General features: G+C 30.6%; 3 protein-coding genes across 3 annotated transcripts; 1 reads left to right on the top strand and 2 right to left on the bottom strand.

Annotated features, from left to right (window-relative positions):
- Positions 1-20: 20 nt before the first annotated feature.
- LOC105150377 (katanin p60 ATPase-containing subunit A-like 2) lies at positions 21-5,633 on the bottom strand. Its single transcript, XM_011063402.2, has 9 exons — positions 5,377-5,633; positions 3,909-5,262; positions 3,214-3,284; positions 2,653-2,832; positions 1,980-2,283; positions 1,577-1,745; positions 1,406-1,518; positions 584-789; positions 21-471 (listed from the first exon to the last, which is right to left on the bottom strand). The coding sequence occupies exons 2-9, from the start codon at positions 3,969-3,971 to the stop codon at positions 87-89; spliced, it is 1,491 nt and encodes a 496-aa protein (XP_011061704.2). The 5' UTR covers positions 3,972-5,262; positions 5,377-5,633; the 3' UTR covers positions 21-86.
- Positions 5,634-8,717: 3,084 nt separating this feature from the next.
- Positions 8,718-14,846, top strand: LOC105150356 (hypothetical protein). Its single transcript, XM_011063377.2, has 3 exons — positions 8,718-8,926; positions 10,653-10,801; positions 12,223-14,846. Exons 1-3 carry the CDS (start codon positions 8,848-8,850, stop codon positions 12,397-12,399), a joined length of 405 nt encoding a protein of 134 aa, XP_011061679.1. The 5' UTR covers positions 8,718-8,847; the 3' UTR covers positions 12,400-14,846.
- Positions 14,847-16,190: 1,344 nt separating this feature from the next.
- On the bottom strand, positions 16,191-20,956 carry LOC105150355 (omega-amidase NIT2). The gene is made up of 6 exons (XM_011063375.2): positions 19,971-20,956; positions 19,361-19,507; positions 18,267-18,451; positions 17,730-17,898; positions 16,908-17,141; positions 16,191-16,528 (listed from the first exon to the last, which is right to left on the bottom strand). Exons 1-6 carry the CDS (start codon positions 20,020-20,022, stop codon positions 16,434-16,436), a joined length of 882 nt encoding a protein of 293 aa, XP_011061677.1. The 5' UTR covers positions 20,023-20,956; the 3' UTR covers positions 16,191-16,433.
- Positions 20,957-21,025: the final 69 nt, after the last annotated feature.

The following is a 21,025-nucleotide window of genomic DNA, read 5'->3' as shown; positions in this document are numbered from 1 at the left end:
TTTTGCAGAAAAAAATTACATTATCTCATAGATGTATGTATTTATTTTGTGTTACAATCATTTGTCAGAACAGCTATTTTTTTTTCTTATTTTGAGAAACCAAATTCCTTATGCCATTCTATATATTGTACGTTCATATGTTTGGTAATGGGTTTTACTTTAGTTTTAGCAAGCACAATATAATTAATTGCATTAATTAGACCATCATTTTGAATATTATTCACCGAGATTGTTTTAGCTTCGAGACTCGCCCAAATGGGCCGTAATTGACTGATCCATGCCTCCTTGCACAGCAGTTTCAAATCTGCGCAAGAATATCCTTCGGTTTCTTCCGCAAGTTTGAGTATCTCTGGCGAATTATACAGATCCTCGCGCACATAAGATTGCAATATTTCTAATCGACTAGTTTCGTCGGGTAAATCCACAAATATCCTTTTTTCTAAACGTCGCAACAAGGCAATGTCTATATTCCTAAAAGATAAAAAATATTTCGAATTTAATCGTGAGAGTTTAGAGAAATTAACTAGACAAATAAGATTATACGCTTGTGTGAATAAATGAATAAATACGTGTGTATGTTTACCATGGAACATTTGTAGCTGCTAATAATATTACATTTGTGTACTCCATTGACAATAAACCGTCCAATCTAGCGAGAAGTTCAGCTCGAAATCTTCTAGCAGGTTCCGAGTTCGATGAAGTGTGATCTATATTTTTCGTGGTCGTCCAATCGATTTCATCGATAAAGATTATCGTTGGTGCATAATGTTTAGCAAGATCGGTGAGTACCTACATATACCAATATTTTTTTTATTCCATTTTGTTTCGGTATATTTAAATTTGCTAATATATAAGAAATCAACTTGTAACTCGTAAGAATATATGAGTCCTGATGATTCTGTGAGTAATTTTATGTTTCATAATCTTATTTTTTACAGTTTTGTTCTATTCATGTAGGCTAATTATTGTATTACTAAGTGTTGTAATTTTTTATATAATTGAAAGTTTTAAAACTTCATCTGTATAACAATATTTAACAGTACGAAAACTTCAAAAAGAAAATTCTTTTTTAAGTGTGTGTTTCTGTTACGGGTTAATAATGTAGATTATTTTATGTTCATAAAAACTTGTATCGAGAATGAAAAAAAGTATCTAATAGATACGATACATATAATTTTGATTATAAAGACATAGTACTAAAATTTTATAACTGTACTATTTATTTATCGATTTTTATCGATAAATTTTATCTTTTCATCTTTTCTCTTAAACTTTAGAATCTAAAATTTAGATGAATATAGAAAATAGTATTCATTAGATGTTTAAAATTATGAGTGTCCATCATTGTCGATTGTGAAAATAAATTGATATTTCGAAAATCGTAGACATATATCATTCGACTTACACGAATGTATTTTTCTGAATCTCCTCTCCATTTGCTGATAACTGAACTAGAAGTGATATTAAAGAATGTCGATTGACATTCGGTTGCGACTGCTTTCGCAAGCATCGTCTTACCTGTTCGAGGGTATTTTTTTATCAATGGGTGTTATATAATTTTCATATAATTACATACCAGTTCCCGGTGGACCGTATAATAATACGCCTTTGCAAAAACCAAGTCTTCTATTAAACAAGCTTGGATATTTCATGGGATAAAGTATGGCTTCTTTTAATAACATTTTGCAATCTTTCAATCCCTTTACGTCATCCCAATGAACATTCAAGTTTTGTTGCACTATTTCCTAGAAATTATTACTTATGTATATAATATTATTGTATCATTTAGACTCTATTTTATTTGTTTTCTTGCTGTACACATGGATTATACTTGTAATTATACTTGTAATGACCGACTTTTCTTTCGATGATTTGGATTTGTCAATGTAATTGTAACGAAAGCTATACTTTATTAGAGAGAAAGTAAACGTAATTTCTGCTCAAAAATTATAGTATGTATCATTTTTTTCATTTCTTACCCGTGACATAACATCTGCAATTTCTTTTAGTTCAGAGCTAAGTGGATAGAGATCACCAATAGGTTTCAGTAGTCTCTCATTATTGATGAAAGTTTCATCGGACATTGGCACTTGTATAGCGACTCGATCGCCACTCTCCGCGGGAAAAATCGGCGTAACCGTCATACCAAGATTCAATTCATTCCATGTGGAAATGGTATGTTTTTGTGCGACTTTATTTTTGCTAATATTGTTACATTCCTCGGTAACGCGACTATCCTCTTGCTTTGAATAGATTTTCGAAACTCTTTCTGCTCTTTTGTTGCTATTACGAAAGTAGACATAAAGTAGCTTCGATTTTATCGAATTTATCGAGTTTATCGTAAAGAAATTGGCATCTTTCGCAAATTAGGAAATACAAGTAAAACTATTTTTTAAATTATCAATAATATATACACGCATATACACATACATATACATACTGCATTTTCTTATTTTTACTAAGAAATGAGAAAATACGGTATTAAAAAATTCTAAAAAAATTCTGAAAAAATTCTGAAAAAATTTTCCGCTCTACACAAAAGCGATTGGCAAAAACTTTCGGGACATGTATATTGCATTTTTAATAAATTGTCAAAACGATTGAATCATATGCTGGATTTTACGATTCTGAATAATGAATTATATTTCTTACACATTTGGAGCTACGTTACCAACTTCTATCTTCTTACACAACTTGGGATACTTATTGTATTTGGCGTAATGATAATCGGTATATTCAAGAATGATAGTTTCGAGATCAATATTGTCGCACACGTGAATGTCTCGGGAGAGTTGAGCTTCTTTGAAGAGACTTTCCGCTGTACTGGAATAACTATGAGAAACACATCGATGCAATATGCATAATTCTCGTTTTATAACTATTTATGCTATTACGTAAAGTTTGCAGTACTTATTGAATTAAAGAATTATAATATAATAAAATTGATTAATATTTGTTTAAAATATTGAAACGTTTATAATTGGACTAGCTTTCTGAATAGAAATTTTCAAGTTTTTATTATTTAAATTATGTAAGATTGAAGCTTTTGACCAAATATTCACTCACTCGTAGTATTATTATTTTTTTTATATTTATTGTTTATATGAATATAATACACGATTTTAACATTAACATTTAATTGATATATGTATTTCAAATAGTTGAGAGTATTAATTAAACGAGTATTAAACGCAAATATAAATTTTTGCTCACCCTTGCTCTCGTAAAAAAGCAGCGATGAGATAAACGAGATGACGTCGACGTTCTTGGATACGTTTCTCTTCCTAATTTACAATTAACATATGTATTCATCATTGAATTCATAATTCAATATATTTACTTTTTTAATCTTAATATACAATTTGAATATTGTAATCGATTTTTATATTTGAATTATGGAGTAATTCGTTCGCGTGTCATTGTCGATCATTATAGTGATTATTAATTAATGCTTCGGTACTTTCGGAATATAAAGTTAACATCATATTTTTTCAATCAGCGCACGGTATCGATAATCATACAATTGCCAATAATCATCATAATCGACTGAATAATAAAGTCGAATACTATATATATTTTTATCGATTGATTTAATATTACAAGCTTTTATTTTTAATTTCTCTCACGTGTTTTCCGCGCATAAATGTACCTGCCGAAAGGCGCCAAACTATCTTGGAGTTTTGAATCGTAATACACAAATACGTTCGATATGGGGTGCGTTCCGATTATTCCGAGTTACGCATGAAGCGCATAATGCATTATTTGTCCTTGTGTTCATCAAATAATAAAGGAAGATAAAATGATATACATCACGCGCTTCATGCAGAACGCACCCATAATCTTGTCTAGATTTCTGGAATCTAGACAAGATTATGGGTGCGTTCCAAATTACGTGAATTTACTCTTACCTTTTCGTGCGCCAAATGAGCGACTCGTCCGGCTGTCGCGTTCAACGACAAGCAGTCATTCATGACCCTTGCTCGGAAATCAAAGATTGTCGGAAGATATCGAAGGATACTGGAATTCCTTTCCCAACACAAGACCAACGTTATTATTCTTATCTCACTTATCGCTTATATTCCTTCGGTTGGACAGTGCACTTTTGAGGCTTGAAATACGAGCCAGTAGGCCGGTACAAGACGGTAGACGATATGAAACGTATCCTACGGTTGCCATAGCAATAATGCGATCGCGCATTCTCATAATTTACCATGGCGGAATTAGACACTTGATCGCTTTCTCTCTGTTCAACGTCCAAATATGTATTTAATTTCACTCATTTTATAAATGCAAAAATTTGTTGGGATTTCAAGCAACGCGAACGAACCTCTTAAGAAAAATGAAAGTCGCGCTAGCAGGGGCGCTTTTTTTATTGATTGTGCCGCATATTATGCGCAATACAACACCCTGTGTCTAATTTCGCCATGTAATATGTAATGATAATTTACAATCAGTAATTCTCGTCAAAGTTATGATATAAAAAGATATCATCAAGTAAGTTAATCAAAGAGATGAAAGTATATCGCAGTTATACGTTGAATCATAAGCGTTAAGTAGAGTGCAGTCAAACACGATTGTGATCGCCCGTCGTGTCGGCGCGCAAGAAAGAATAATGATAAATGATAATGATAAATGAGTAGCTATTGAGAGATGACGATGGAATGAATCTGAGAGAATACAATATACATATATAACTGCGATGACGGAAATTAATAGCTAATTTCACCCAAGTGTGGTATATTATACTTATTTACATGACCGTAAAAAATTAAAATTCTATCAAAATTATCTACACATTTATTTTACATTAATGATTATAATTACAGTTGTTATATATTTCTTAATAATATTCTTAGTAATATTCTAAAATTTAGTTTGGCTGCACAAACGCCTTATCACATTTTCAATGCTAGAATAATTCAATATAATTGGTTTAATCGATTTTAAGTTAAGAAAATATCTTGCGCAAACATACGTATATAAGCAAACTTCGGGATTGCTTTTAAATCCTGCAATCGCGTAAATCTCTAATATTCGTGGACATCCTATGTAGCAAATTGCAGGCTGAGTTTTATTCATCCATGTACGATTCTACAGTATTTTAAATTTACAGTTGTAAATTTTGATATATGCTTCTTTTCTTTATCCACCCAAGTAGCATACAGCGCTTATAAAGCGTTAAATAAGGCGTATACAATCGTTTTTTTAGCGCTTTACAAGCGCTACTGTGCTACTTGGACATTTAGTTTACGAAGTCATTACCTGAAATATGTCTAAATTAATTTTACCGGAATAATTAATAATTGCAACAGGGTAATATCTTATTTTAAAAGAAAAATTTCCCAACTATTTTTCATTCGCTCCAACTAAACTTACATGATCTTATATAATCAGCTTATATCTCCAAATGAATTTCAATCACTTTAATTGTTATTGCAATCCAAATTACAAAATGTGATTTTGCGATAGCGAACTACACGAATGCGCTTTTTTTTGTAGATGTTAGCAGTGACGACAATGGTGACGACGATAACGGTAGCAGGGGGTATGTTACCCTACTACAGGAGTGGCTTCGTCGCAGCATAGCGAGAAAGAGAGAGACAGAGAGAGAGAGAGAGAGAGAGAGAGAGAAAGAGAGGCGATGCGCGAAACGTATTCGATCGACCCGTATAAGAGGAACGAGCTTGTACTGCGACAGAGTTCAGTCAGTCGGTCGGTGCCGCTACCAATCGCGCTGCATCGCGTTGAGCCTTTTGGAGGTTTCATTACAAACACACAGTCGGTACGTTCGATTGCATTTCTTTCCTTTTTTCTCTTTTTTCTTACTTTCTCTATCTTGTCATCCTAAACGACCGATTTCTCGCCTTTCGCGGAATAGATTAGAATTTGATACATCAGTTTAATCAAAACATTATTTGTGCAATACACCCTTCTCTCCATTAAAGAAGGGAAGAATACTGCACGTGCATACGAAACAGCAACATCTTACGAGAAGCGAACGATTGGTGGAACAATGTAGTATAAAGGTAATACCCAACCCTTTTTTCTTCTCTCTTTCTGTAGCATGTATCATTATGCGTATTTTATTTCCGACCGGTCTGGATAATTGATAGTCACCCGTTGCATGGTGAACCTGTGAGTTGGTCCCGCTGTGTCAGCTGTAGACTGATTACAAGCGGTTCACCCAGAAGCTTGACGTCATCCCTATGTGCTCTGCTCAACGACGAGCAGAGCACAGTAATTCTATATCGGATATGAGCGGCGTGTCGTTGACATTTTCACGTGATTCCAAGGATTTTATATTCCTTTAGTCTTTATCTTCCTTATCTTTCTTTTCTTATGAATTCAAGAATAGATTTTTTTATTTTCTAAAAAATATTTTTAATAGATACACCTAGTAAATGAATCGCTTATAGTTATAAATATTAACGCTTAATGATTTGATGCATTAAAAAGATGAGGAAAAAGAGAATTTGCATGCTTCTATATTATACTGGTATCATTATTCAGTCCTAATTCATAAGTAAATTTTAAATCGAGCATTACGTTACTTAGAATAAATACTAATATTTTATTATTAACGTTAAAATCTTTAACAAACTAATGTTACAGTATATAAATCTGAGATTATCGCATATATGTATATTTACGAGGCAAAATTCCGTTTGTGTATATTTTTTAAAGATTTACATTTAGTAACAATCATAAATTTTAATATAACTATAGCTTCGTTGAATAATTTTATTATATTTTATTTTATTTTATTTTATATAACTTTGCAAATTTAATCAATTATCACATCATAATTACATTGTAAGGAAGATGTATAGACAGCTAAATCATTTAATATTTTAGTACTTTTTATGTACTTTTTATTATGCTGAAACTAAACGATGTTGAAACTAGTCACGAATTCTAAAACTTTTTAGAAACATACTTAACAAAATATACATATACAATGCATAATATGACTTCAATTGTTTCAATTTTATGTAGATACAAACTTATCTTACGATTTGAATTTTGCAAATTTTTCTGTATGATATACATATATTAGAAAACCAGAAAAATTGATTGAAAATTCCTTTATATGATAAAATATTTCTTTATGTAATATTGCTTTATATATAATTCCTTTATATAATATTGTTTTTTCTGTACATATTATATATATACATATATATATATATTTTTTTTTTTATTGCTTATTACTTGTTTATACATCTGTTATTATTCTAAGGTCAGTGTAAAATAATTTAGCATTATTATTGAATTTCCTGAAATATATCTTTTTAACATTTTCAGAACGTGATTAGATTAACAAGATAACAAAATTTTAATTAAAAAATTGTCACAATCTGTAAATATAATCTTTGAATAGTAATTTATATCATGTATATTTATTTATATTTTTGTACTTGCAGTATTTGTAAACAGGAATTTTATTTTAGAAAATAGAAATTAAGCTACGTATATAGATTTTTACATTTCTCTCTCTTTCTCGAATTAAAATAAATCCGATCGCTGCACTTAAAAAAACTATTTAAGATATACATATTTTCAATGTTTGTGATTTTACTTTAATTTATTTTATTGATTTATATGGCTATAATAGAAAAAAGCATATAAAATAGTATAATTAGAAGACAATTCGAGCGATATTTGTTATCGATTGAAGCTATAATATATACACAATATTTAAGCGCGATAAAGTTTGTCTTTACATATACGGATTCTGCAGATCGCGCGTCAGCTTTGAAAAATTGTTATGTCGACAATCGATTCACAAAGACTTTATACTCATATTTCACGTGTGACCTTACCCAACTATAAAACACACTTGTAATTTCAATAAGTTCTCTATAGATTACGAAAATAGACTTTACACCAATCTATCATATATTTCTATCATTCATAAAAAAATGGAAGATTAACTTCCCACATATGTAGGGTATTGAATAGTGTATTTATCAAAGTTTATACTTATCAACTTCAAACTTACTTTACTTTAGCACAACGAACAAGTTCAAGAACGCTACTGATGCATCGCGCCCTTCAAATCTCTTATAATGCATATTTGGCAATTATATAATGTATATTTGGGATTTTCATTGCGTCGAAATCATCGATTACAATTAAATCGCGAATGACTTTCATGTAACTTTCAAGGATGACAAAAAAACTTGCTGATAAAAAGTTGAATATGAAGCTTTTTGGCGAGGAAATCTCGCCAATTTTGGAAATTCTGATTTTAATGAACGTGTCCAGAAAGTTCCAATCGATAAATAGCAAATCTTAAATTTATTCTCGTACATGTATAATCTAAAAAGATAACAACAGTACTCTCTAAATTATAACTTATGCTTCACATAAAAAATTATATACAGTATAATCATAATAAAAATTGCGAATAAAATTATTATAATTTAAAAATTAAAATCATATGTTCTCTATATTGTATAATGTAAATTCACTGCGATTCACGCAGTATGTAATATTCCGCATGCGGTATAATTCCAACGTAGTGATCAAGCTGTTCTGCGTTTCTCGCGAATTTCTGATTTCCGCAATATATATGCGCGCGTCAAGAATTCCGTCGTAATCGGACTTTAAGGCCAAGACGACAATTATTGTGCAGTTATGATTCATTAGATAAGACCCACGCGAAATTGATCTAATACGATGACAAATGTATCCCCTGATTCTTTCGCGCGTAGGCATCATGTTCCTGTTGCTGTCAGTGCATGGAAGAAGGCAGTAGCCAAAGGCTTTCTCTGACCACTACCGAGAAACTACCTTTCGATATAAGCACATCCCACTTTTTTCCAAGTAAACATACCGTGGATCATGAAGAGGCCTTCCATCAGCAAGACATTTATGTGGACGTTTTGCTTGACCATCCTTTTATTTCTGCCAACGAGAACAAGTAAGCGACACAAAAATGCCATAATAATTGATATACAATTGTCATTAAAAGATCTATGCTTAAAGCTTTTTTGTTAGTGACAAATAGCGAACAGTAGCTATACATAGCACGCCAAAGTATATGATCGGTATAGAGATAATGACTGAATCGAGGAGGTAATCACTCTTGAATCCCGGTGTACAATCTACTGTCAGTCATTGAATTTCTCCAAGTCCAATGAAGTTCAATGAAGTTCGATGAATTCCGCGCGATGAAGTGAAACCCGGCGAAGTCCGATGAAGTCCGGCAAAGTCAAATTCCGGTAAAATCCGTGACAGTCCGGTGAAGCCTTAAAGTCCAAAATCCATGTACACCTGTTTTCTAAATGGTTATCTCCTCGGATTGAATGATTCGAGTGCAGAATAATATACATCTCGAGAGAGAGAGAGAGAGAGAGAGAGGAGAGCAGGAAAACAAATATCTCTGGATAAAAATGTCTACAAGATACTGCCCAGTATATTCTTCAATTTTATTATTTTTAGTATTTTGGAGAGAGGAATATATAATATATGAGTAATATCCATAAAACAATAATCATTTAACTTTATTTATAAGAATAATACATGTATGATTCTTTCATTATTAAATTTTACATTATTCAGAGAAATCTGAAATAATTGTGAATTATTTTATTAAAAAGATTATTAAACATTATTATACAGAGTCTTTTTAGTCGAGTGACTTGCCGCTCGGTGCGATTATTCGCGATCTATAGATCCGAATTTAATCCCATCTACGCGATTTAATTTTCGCGTTTAAGGAGTCGAAAATATAACTCTATCTGATGATTAGGAGATCTTTGATCATCAGAGTCGTGATCCGATTCCAATAAAATTATAATTAGATGTTCTATTGATCTTCGAAAGAATTTTATCAATGCAGCACTGACAAAATTTCAATTTTCTCGATGCAGCATTGATAAAATGTCGATCTTCTTCAACGGAAAATGTAATCGATAATCAAATTAAACGATTATCGACAGTTTTATATATATATATATATGTATATATATATATATATATCAATACTGCATCGGGAAAATCGACGTTTTATCAATGCTGCATCCATAAAATTTTTTTTTAATTAAAAAAATTTTTTTAAAGCGATGTTTTTTTATTTTATATATTTTATTTAATTGTTACTTTAGTTAGATATAATGTGTATATGCTTTTCTATCTTATTGCATTAATTGTTTTCTGTCTATATATTTACATCTCTTTATAGCATTGTATTATTTGACTAAAAACGAATTTTATTTTATGAGTAACTATAATGGCTCGCGTTTAAAAAAATTTTGACATATTGTATTAATTGTATTGCATTGCATGTACACGAGCCTATTTTTTTTATCTCTTTTGATATTAAACAATCGCATTTAAAGAAAGATTGATATATTATATAAATCAACCCGCGCAATCTAAATATCGATCAAAGTAAGGGACAGGAACCAAGTTGAAAATCGATCGGAATGTGTAAGTAAATCCCAACACTGATTTAAAAGTTGCAAGTTTCGTAAATGGTTAAAAAAATATAATGTCGTTTCTAAACTATATTGTCGATTTACACTCATTTTCAAATAGAATTTCCAAGTTTGTTTGTATATACGTGTCGATGCGTGTGACATATGGTTACGAAAATTGGATTACATAACTGCCAATTTGCGATGTAATGAAATAAATTATTTCAGACGCCCTGGAAGAGAATTGTACGGATTTTCAGGGTGGCACTGTTAGACACGGCCTCCTTTACGTGCCAGGACCTGCGGTTTGCAGTCTCTGCGTCTGCTATCATTCCGAGCCTATGTGGTGTCAAGCCATTTATTGTACGCCACCATACGTGAGTATTTGAGGATATGAAAAATATATGTATATCTACGAGCAATTCGAATCCATATCTTCGGATCGAATTAATTCCTATAAATATTTTTTCACATTATTCGTTTGAATATCTGTGTTTTATTTTAGTGGGAAATCGAGGGGTTATTTTATAAATTAAGGCACATTTTAATTTGTAGTTGCGTATAATCACTTACTGTTTAATTTTTTGATCAATAGCTTCTTGTAGATAGATTCTTGTAACTTTCTTTTTTAATTATCGGAAGACAATAATGCATTAAAAATTTTTCATCTAAAAGGTAATTTTTTATTACTAGCGTATAAGAGAGAATTTCGAAACGACGCCTCAGACATGAGGCAACACGACGAGGAAAAAGAATAAAAAAGAAAAAAAAATAACTGATGTTATAGTTTCGCGAATGAATTGCATTTCGCGAGTCGCGGCGACCTTGCGATTTACGCGCATGTACAGCATTCGTTGCACTTTTTAAATTATACTCTTTATATACCCATATCGCTGATTAAAATCAATGTCATACATGCGCTGCTATTTAAATTAACACGCAGTTCCATGTCGTATACATGCGTAAAAATTGCTATGCCATTAATAAGTGCAATAGGCTATATTATAGTTTTCAAGTGAAGACTTTGAACAACTGCCACAACAAAATAAGTATATTTATCTTAACTTAATAATATTGAATAATTTAATTCTCTATTAGTTTATTAATTAATTCTACAATGACATACTTATTTTCAGCACTTTATAGAACTGCACATATATGAATCATTTGTGTTCAACCTGATTTTGAGGCTGTTAAAATGCTCGAAAAATTCTTTAAAAATTCACACATGTTCTTTAAGGTCTCTACTAAATTATTTGCCTAGTAGACATTGAAAAAAAAGGTTGGATAAATTATAAAAATTACGCAGGTAATGGCATGGACTGCATCGAATGGTCCATGTGTGCCGTTAAAGAATTAATAATAAACACAATGAAAAGAAAATAAGGTGACATATTTTGAGTTCATAATGTTATAATTTTTCTCATCAAATTTGATTTTTATAAAATAATAATTTTCTAAAGTGAAAATTCTTTTAATTGTTTCTTATACTAAAAATAGAATAAAAATTAGTGTGGGAGAAATTTTTACTACAACAATATTATTATTAACGTACCTTAAAATTATATGATCTAAATTATATGTATTGATAGAAAATTTTTTTGAAAATAAGAGAGGATATAATAACGTAGTAGAACAAAAAAAGCAATCTTTATAATAAATCTTTTAGTAATCTTTATATAAACGCTATTTTCTGTGACAGAAGAATTATAGCATATTTTTAGATCTAGTTGTTTTTAACGATATCTTAAATTATTATAAAAACTCGTTCTCAAGTACTGATCTGATTGTTTCGCAGAAATGCAAAAAATTCCGCGTGGGTGAACGCTGCTGTGAATTTGAGTGTCTCGACGATAGTGACGATTGGAGTGGCCCGGATGTGTATGACGCTGCTGGATCGTCCAAGATCCAAGAGCAGAGTTCTATCCTGTACCTATTGAGCATAATACTGATCGCGTTATCGATAGTGCCTTAATTACGATCAAACGAGATCCGCATTGCAATTATCATCGCCATAAATCATCGCCCCTTATCGGATATAATTCGCGAAGAATTCGTCCGTTAGTGATATTGGTAAAGATGATTTATGATGATGACGAACAGCATGTTCTTTACTCAATGTAGCAATTAAGATGTCCATGTAGCGCGAGCTTAATTAACGGCGAAGAGAGAGAGAGAGAGAGAGAGAGAGAGAGAGAGAGAGAGAACTGGAATTTCTTCCAGTAAATCGATTTAGTTAAATTGAAGATTGATCAAGTCACTGTTTAAATAATTATAACAAACTGAGAAAACAGAATATTTATTTTATAAATAATAAATAACAAAATTTGATATAATCGTTTCGATCGATAGTTTCAATATAATAATTATTGTTATTGCATCATATATGCCAAATTTAAAAAAGTGTTTTTTCATTTCTTTCATAATTTTGATAAGAGCAATTTATAAACACTTTATAAGAACTTGAATATAAGTTGAGCTTCGAGCATATATACGCAAACGTGTGAACAAGTCGTTTTCATTTTCTCGATTTTTTGTTTTCTTTTAAAACCCATTTCCTCATATTTTTCCACTTTGTCAAATTCGACATGATAACACTTATCAGACGCCATGCGAACTAGATATCGAAATTCTACACGTATTCAAACATCAAGGAATGACGTGGGTAGCTCTTGGAATAATCCGAACACTCACAATCGGATGTCAGCCACTGTCATATAAGAGACGTACTTGATCTCATTTCGAAGTAAAATTCAGCATTTTGTTTTGTTTATAGAACATGTGAAATATAATGCACACAAAATTATCGTCAGAAAATTAATTCATTATTCAATTCTCAATCAGCTGTCTCGGCTTACCAATTCTCGAGAATGCGATCATATAAGCGATATCGTAATCGTAATAATGAATGATATAAAAATTGGCGAGACATCTGATTCTGATCGCCTTTGATAATATTCGCGCACGATGGACGACCAAAGGAAACTGAAAACGAAGAATTAAAAATTGAAACATCGTGTACGCGTGTGCACGTGTAACAAATCAAAATTTTTATTTTTCCAATATCGCGAAACAATATGTGATAACGAACGTGTTAGATTGAGAGATTAGTGCGCGAAAACGAATACTGGAAAATTGGAGTACGTAATATTCTAATTCTTTGCATAAAAGAGAGACTCGTTTCAATTCAATCATTTTTATCGATCGTTCGCTTTGCTTATTTACGCCGGTAAACAACCATTTCTTTTGACACTTCCTTATGAATAAAATGCATCATATTAAAATGCATTTTTGCTATTTCGATATCCCGACAATATATAACTCTTTCACTCGCTTCCATATAAGTATTACAAAACATTTCGATTATTCTTATTCCAACTAACATTCGATTACCAATTAACTATTATTCGCACGATATTTCAAAGCGACGATAATTATAATAAGCGTCTGAATTTTCATGCTATATAATATAAGCTTTAATTATAATTACTGTCGATTTGCAATACCGCGCCATTAATTGTTGGCCGATAAATTAACTGAAGCATAAATTGTAATATACGAACAGTTTAACATCTCGAAATTTGACAATTAGTAATTGAAATTAATAAATGATGTGCGAATACGACTTTGGAATCTTTCCATAGAGTGACAGAATTACTTTATAACGCTTGTTGGGAACTATCTAAAAAAAATTGACTGCTTTTAACAAAATGTGACACAGTATTCTAATGCCACAATACCAGTCATAAAACAGAGCAACATGGGGCCATATAAATTATGTAATATAATATAACATACACACACGAATGTGCTTTCTTGGTCTTTTCACGACAAAAGAAAATATGTGCAAATGAAAATATGGTGCTATTATAAGTAATTTCTCGCTATAAGGAACGCTATATATTATAAATATTATAATATTTGTGAATCTGCAGTATTGCGATACCACTATTCCAGTAATTGCGCACGTATGCTTACCTGTGATATACTTTTACGGCGTTTGATTATTGCTCTTGTCCTTGGATTACAATAACTTTGCGAATCTCAGAGGTTTAGTGAATGTCTCTGACGAAAGCAACCCCTTCAAAAATTGGAGACAAAGAAAGGAGGAGACGAAACAACCGTAATTATGTTAAGGATGGATAGTAATAATTACCTAATAATAATATATTGATTAATGTTATATTTATAATCGATTAATTATGTGGAAATTCTATTTACTATGTGAAAAAAGAATTGTTATATAGAAGAATTATTATTCTTTTAAATGATATTTATCCTTAAGATTCTACAAACATATGTTATATTTAATTATTGTTAATGCTAATAAAAATGTTCTATAATCTTGGACTGCGCGAGAAGTCATAAGAGAAAATCATGAGATTGTAGGTAACACGAATAATAATATTATGTGTGAATTAAGATCTACTCTGTCACAGAAAGTATTTGAGAATAATCATCTTCACTCAAAGGCGCATTCAAATAATCCGGCGCGAACTTAATTCTGGCCCGGATCGCATATGATATAATAATTTATATATTTCTTATTTCGCAAATACCTTTCGATCCATTACATAGACCTTTCGATCCATTACATGGAAATTCACATTTTCGCACGACTACTTTAATCATTTGTAATATGTCTCCGTTGTTAACAGCTGCTCACTTATTACCTAATATTTATGTCACATTCAAGCATTGAAGGCAATCTTTCAATCGTGTCAATTTGAAGTATTAAACATTTCAATTGAGCCGCTCTCAATACTAAAATCGGACTAATCCCGAATTGCATTTGAATTTTATATGAGCGCATTGTCTAAGTTTTGCGCAAAAATCAAGGCCAAGTTTGACAAATGGTGCTATTGAAGCCATTTAAGTGAGTGCAAAAGAATGTTTAAGATTAAATTATTATAGCTTATATACAATGAATTAGAGATGTGCGATACGTGTACTTTTATCATCGATACGCGTATTACACATCTCTACAATAGATATGTTTATAGTATGCGCGATACTTGGCTCGGATGTGATCTAGTTTTTAATATAATCTTGATTTGTTTTAAAAAAGTTTTAAAAAAAGTTTTGCCAAATTTTTCGATGCTTCGCGGATATGCTCAAGTATTTAAATTAAAATATACTTCTATCATTTTCTAAATATTTTAAAAAGAAAGTATAAAGGATTTCATGTTTAGATAATGTATATTATGTATCTCCGAGCCATGTATGATAATAAATTTTGAATCGAATTTATTTAACGTTTATCGTCTCATCTTGACGGGACGATAATGATATCCTTGGCTGGTGGGAAATATAAAATGACACTTTTCCTAAAAGCGCGCCTCACCAATACTTTTACTCTCTCTTCTCTATTATAACCTGTTCCAATTTAGTAAAAAGAATTATTAATCGACCAATTCTTTTAAATTTATAAAAAATCGGTATAACTCTTGCAAGAAAAATGACACATACACACATGCACGCGCGCGCGCGCGCGCGCGCGTGTGTGTGTGTGTATGTGTATAAATAAGCTAGAGGATAACTTTAATATTACAATATATACTTTTCACATAGTTATATCATGTAATAATCAGAGGCCTTTTATGTATGAGTGATCATTTAGAATCCATATTATGAACTTACAATAAAATTTAATCCAAAATACTAAACAAACTTGAATATGGTTTTGGATTGAACGAATCTTTCTTTAATTCCCTCAAGTAACAAAAAAAGTATGTAATAGATTTAATAATAAGATAAAAGTAAAAATTTGTACATCAAATAATATAAAGTTTATTCATAAGATTTTTGCCGGCAATTATATTTACAATATCGTATCGCATGTGCTTTAAAACACATACAGATACAAAATATTTATCTATATATAAAATATTCGAGAATGTAAAATTAAAAGCCCTTACCCATAAATAGTTAATCATTATATAGGATTGCCTAATAATACATGCGAGCAATTACTTAATGACGTATGAGTATTATCATCATCATATCTTCCTAATTTTCTTTCTTCCAAATAGTGTCATATAGGTCTGTACGACGTTGATTAAAGATCGGGATTTGCTCTCTGACTTCATCCACAATTTTTAAATCTGTAATAATGTATTATTTTGATATAATACAATTATATGTTATTAAGATGCCAATGTTACAAATATATAGATTTATATATAAATTTGTTATGTTGCTTAATTTATACGTATATTTATATTTTATATACAGTTGTATACTTTTTTTGACGTTTTTCGTATTAATTGTAAGTATATAATAAATTATAATATTTTTATTAATTGCACGTATTGAAGAAGTAAAAGAATTATATGCAACTGTTCAAACACAATAATTAATGATTGCAATTTAAAAAATATTTCTTTTTACCACATAGAAAATATTTAATTTTTATTAAATATTCTGATTTATAACTTGCAAATTGTACCGTTTAATCGTTATTCTATTGCAGAATAAATTTACCTATATCAGAGACTATCATATCCTCGACGGCATCCAGCTCGCCAAGTATTTCTCCCCAAGGATTGGTTAACTGAGTATGCCCCCAAGCAACGTATTCAGGCGGCGAGCCACGTGCCGGCGACACACAGGCTACATATAATTGATTGTCGTTTGCTCTGGCACGCTGTAGCAGTGACCAATGGAGCGGGCCAGTGGTCATGTTGAATGCCGCCGGATACACCAGCATCTGACAACCTGATATTGTAGAATCAAAGAATTTAGAGGCATAGTTTGAGGAGTGTAGTAAAATCATCTTAATTAAATATTCTGCCACATACTTGTAATATATGTGTAAATGATCATTTACATACAGATAAATTGTTTAAGAAATTTGGATGCAAATGCAATTACATTCAAGATACATTTATATACATAAGGGTATAAATTCGTATGCAAATTTAATATTTTTTAATTACTGAATGAGATTAAAAAAGAAAATTATAAAAACTGTTATAATTGTATTAACTTTGCTAATAGAACTAAATTTAAATCGATCTATTTTCTTGTAAAAAAAAATAGCAATTTATAAATCAGAAAATTCATAAATGAGAAAAATAAAAGATATAACCATTACTTTTTTTAATGATGTTGCATGATGATTATTATAGCAATTGTGCATTATTATAGCAACAAATTTGAACATAACAAAAAAGGAATAAGTATTCCTGCTATATATATATATATACATATACATATATGTATATATATATATTTATTTATATATTTATATATATATATATATATCTCAATTTGTCGTATTATATATTAAAATACAACGTTCACCTTTGTTTCTATATAATCGCGCCATTTCTTCAAATCTAATATCGTAGCAAATGCCAATACCGATTTTACAACCTTTCGCTTCAAAAATAGTAAGGGAATTGCCGGCGGATAGGGAGTCACTCTCGCGAAAAGTAATTTTTCCTTTAATGTCAATGTTGAATAAATGCATCTGTGAAGAAGAAATTAAATGCTTAAAGTGCACCCTGTTTCATATAGCATTTATATACTGTACACATTTCTATCTTTCTCAACTTTTATTTTAAGTAAATTCTTTATTTTAAATTAATAGCTGAAAATATATTTAAATATTTAGAATATATAGAATATATGTGTACTTTTGAAAAACAAGAAATATACTTTGTAAAAAAATATATATGTATATGCACACATACGCACGCATGCACATATGTATATTAAAATATTTTAAAGAAAACCACTTCTCGCATTCACACGTACGTGCATGAACCTTTACAGAAAACATTTTTACAACGTTGTATATGTACTAATAGTATAATGCACAACATCGATTTCAATAACCTTCCTATGCATAGCTATGAGTTTCCCATCTGGTCCCCATACGGTGCAAGTGTTATATAACTTGTCGTTGTTTCTCTCCGGTATTGTACCACCAATCACATAGACATTGTTCTTTCTTGCCGCCTCGGACAACGCCGCGCTCGTCTCACCGTCTGGAATGCTCTCGGCATATCGAGCAAAATGAGCTATTTGTGTTATGGGAAACATTAATAAAACATGATAAGCCAGTAAATAAATACATATATAAAATTATACATATATTTGGCACAAAAATATCGATCTTTATTGAAAATATAAACGAAATACTATAATTATTTTTAGTTTCTGAGATTTTATTTATTATAGATCGATTTTATTTTCATGCTTTTCTTTTGTATTTTTCTACTTTTGACACAGAAAATTTTGTAAGTAGAAGTGTAAAAAATATCTCGCACGTCATATGTATAAAAATATTGTGTGTGTGTGTGTGTGTGTGTGTGTCCAGCAAATGAAAATAGATTGAAATGAATTGAAATGGATTCAGATTTTCAGAAATATTGATTCACGAATGTTAAAATGAATACTGTTCAATTCAAAACTTTGAATAGGAAATGCAGTTTTTCAATCCAATTGCATCTAATTGAATCCAATTGAATCCAATTAAATCCAAAAAAAAGTATTCACTATTTAAAATATGCATTCGAATAGAAAAAAATTTCAATCCGTTTTAATCCATTCTTGTTTGCTGGACATTTTATTAATTTAAGATGTATATTAAATAATAAACTTGATAATTTGCAGACATTTGCAAGATATGCATCAAATACTTATTATTATATATACATATATAAAAACATCTATGTTAAAAGTAACACGATCTTTTCCTCTTATTATATTTTTTTATTTTTTTGTCGCATACAGATGTATGCAGATGCATACTTGTGTAGCAGCAGTGGCCAATCAGAGTTTTGTTCTAAATTTTAATTTTAAAAAACTAGCTTTTTTTCGTGAACCTATAAACAAAGTAAAACGTTTGCTCGAGATATTCATTATTTATGATAACACCGTAATTAAAAAAGAAAATTTAAAAATGGTGTCGTGCTCCTTTCATTTACATGTTCCATATGGCGAATTGAAACACTCGGGCAGTGTCACGATGTCGGCTCGCTCCTGTTTCGCGCGTTCGATGAAAGAAACGGCTCGCGAGACGTTTGTTGCCTTATCATCACCAACGGACAGCTGCACCAATGCCAGACGCAAGGCTGAAAGTTTAATAAACAAGGCTAGATCGAGTTAAACGAGACACTGTTACACATCGTCAACATTTTTCGAGCCTGTCATAAGATATATAATTGCAGTGTCATTTGATTTAAAATGTCAATCGGAGCTCGAATCAGTATTATACGTATTGATATGTACATATAGGCTACGTTCCGTAAAACGCATGATGTGCATCATTCTTCGCATGATTTTAGCCTAATTCTTATTCATCGATTGTTAAACAAGGATAATATCCTGCGTAATATGCACTTTACAGAATTATACATATATCAGGGACAGTGGATAAAGTGAACGCGACCGCGCTGAGATGCTCACTTGCTCAGAAGACTATTTGGTCAACAATATATAGCAAAAGAATTTTCTGATTTCTTTTATTTTTTTATATTAAATGCACAATTTCAAATTTCGCATGCTGTAAAGAGAGAATAATTACACACTACGTACTAGTCATTGTTCTTATTCTTATTCGGCACTGTGCGACACTCGCCCGCAACATAATAGGTTAAGTTTCCTTCTGTTTATTTCGATGACGTAAGGAAAAAAAATCGCAAGTATTTTATCTACGTAGATATAATAAAAAAAAAACAAGATTTTTCCTTATATACATTTAATCAAATTTATTTTTATATGTATGTGGCACAGTAAAGAAAGGAGGGAGAGGGAAAAAAACGGATTTAATGTAATTTCACAGTAATTGAAAATTATATTGTGATAAGTAATTGATCCCTTTTACACCGAGCGTTTAATGTACGCCTAGTAACTTTCTACTAAATTATCTTAATTTCGGCAATACATTTAAAGAATGGTGTACTAAGCTGGTACACAATATGCATCTAGAATTTAAATGGTTAGTGAAATAGCAAACTATCGTGTATGTTTACGCGCATCGTCGAAATTAAAATAATTTAATAGAAAGTTATTAGTTATTACGCATATTAAAAGTGCACGATGTAAACTTATAGGCCATATTATTATTATTAATGTAATGAGGATTTAAATTTGAATTGTCAAAATTAAATTTAAATTTTAAATTTGAATTGTCAATACCCATTAAATTATACAAATCGCCTCAATTTATACTTCGCATGTAAATTTTTTTATTAATCTTTAACTACGTTTACACGGACACTCTTAATTGAGTTTAATAATAATTCGTAGTTAGAGAAACTGGCCAATTACAGTCATTCCATTTTTCAGAGGAATAGTTATGACTGGTCAGTTTCATAATTATGGATGTTATTAAACATCCTGATTAAGAGTATTCGTGTAAACGTAGTCTTTATTTTTTTCCATTAAATATAAATCCTTTAAATTTAAAATCAATTTTTCTTTTCTTGTATTCTATCTAATTTATTCTTTATGTTTACAAAGTTGACGTAGAATTTTATTATTAAATGATTTAAATGTGATTTTTATTAACTGTTTTAATGTTACGTAAGCCTAACTTTTTTGCTAATAAATATTTACTCGAGCCTCTCACTCTCTACGAACGTAACATT

This window comes from Acromyrmex echinatior, chromosome 11 (genome assembly GCF_024713525.1).
Source record: "Acromyrmex echinatior isolate Ae372 chromosome 11, ASM2471352v2, whole genome shotgun sequence".
NCBI classification, from domain to species: Eukaryota; Metazoa; Arthropoda; class Insecta; order Hymenoptera; family Formicidae; genus Acromyrmex; species Acromyrmex echinatior.
Note: the sequence above shows the minus strand (reverse complement) of the source record. Positions and strands in the feature narration are given on the sequence as shown.

Excerpts from the sequence above, each read along its gene's own strand:
- LOC105150377 (XM_011063402.2), bottom strand. The coding sequence starts at position 3,971 with ATGAATGACTGCTTGTCGTTGAACGCGACAGCCGGACGAGTCGCTCAT. Across the intron at positions 3,285-3,908 it reads CTCATTTGGCGCACGAAAAG|GAAGAGAAACGTATCCAAGA; the intron begins GTAAGAGTAAAT and ends ATTGTAAATTAG. Across the intron at positions 790-1,405 it reads ATTCAGAAAAATACATTCGT|GTACTCACCGATCTTGCTAA; the intron begins GTAAGTCGAATG and ends TGGTATATGTAG.
- LOC105150356 (XM_011063377.2), top strand. The coding sequence starts at position 8,848 with ATGAAGAGGCCTTCCATCAGCAAGACATTTATGTGGACGTTTTGCTTG. Across the intron at positions 8,927-10,652 it reads ATTTCTGCCAACGAGAACAA|ACGCCCTGGAAGAGAATTGT; the intron begins GTAAGCGACACA and ends AAATTATTTCAG. Across the intron at positions 10,802-12,222 it reads TTTATTGTACGCCACCATAC|AAATGCAAAAAATTCCGCGT; the intron begins GTGAGTATTTGA and ends ATTGTTTCGCAG.
- LOC105150355 (XM_011063375.2), bottom strand. The coding sequence starts at position 20,022 with ATGTTGCGGGCGAGTGTCGCACAGTGCCGAATAAGAATAAGAACAATG. Across the intron at positions 18,452-19,360 it reads CAATTCGCCATATGGAACAT|CTCATTTTGCTCGATATGCC; the intron begins GTAAATGAAAGG and ends TAACACAAATAG. Across the intron at positions 17,142-17,729 it reads GCGATTATATAGAAACAAAG|GTTGTCAGATGCTGGTGTAT; the intron begins GTGAACGTTGTA and ends CTACAATATCAG.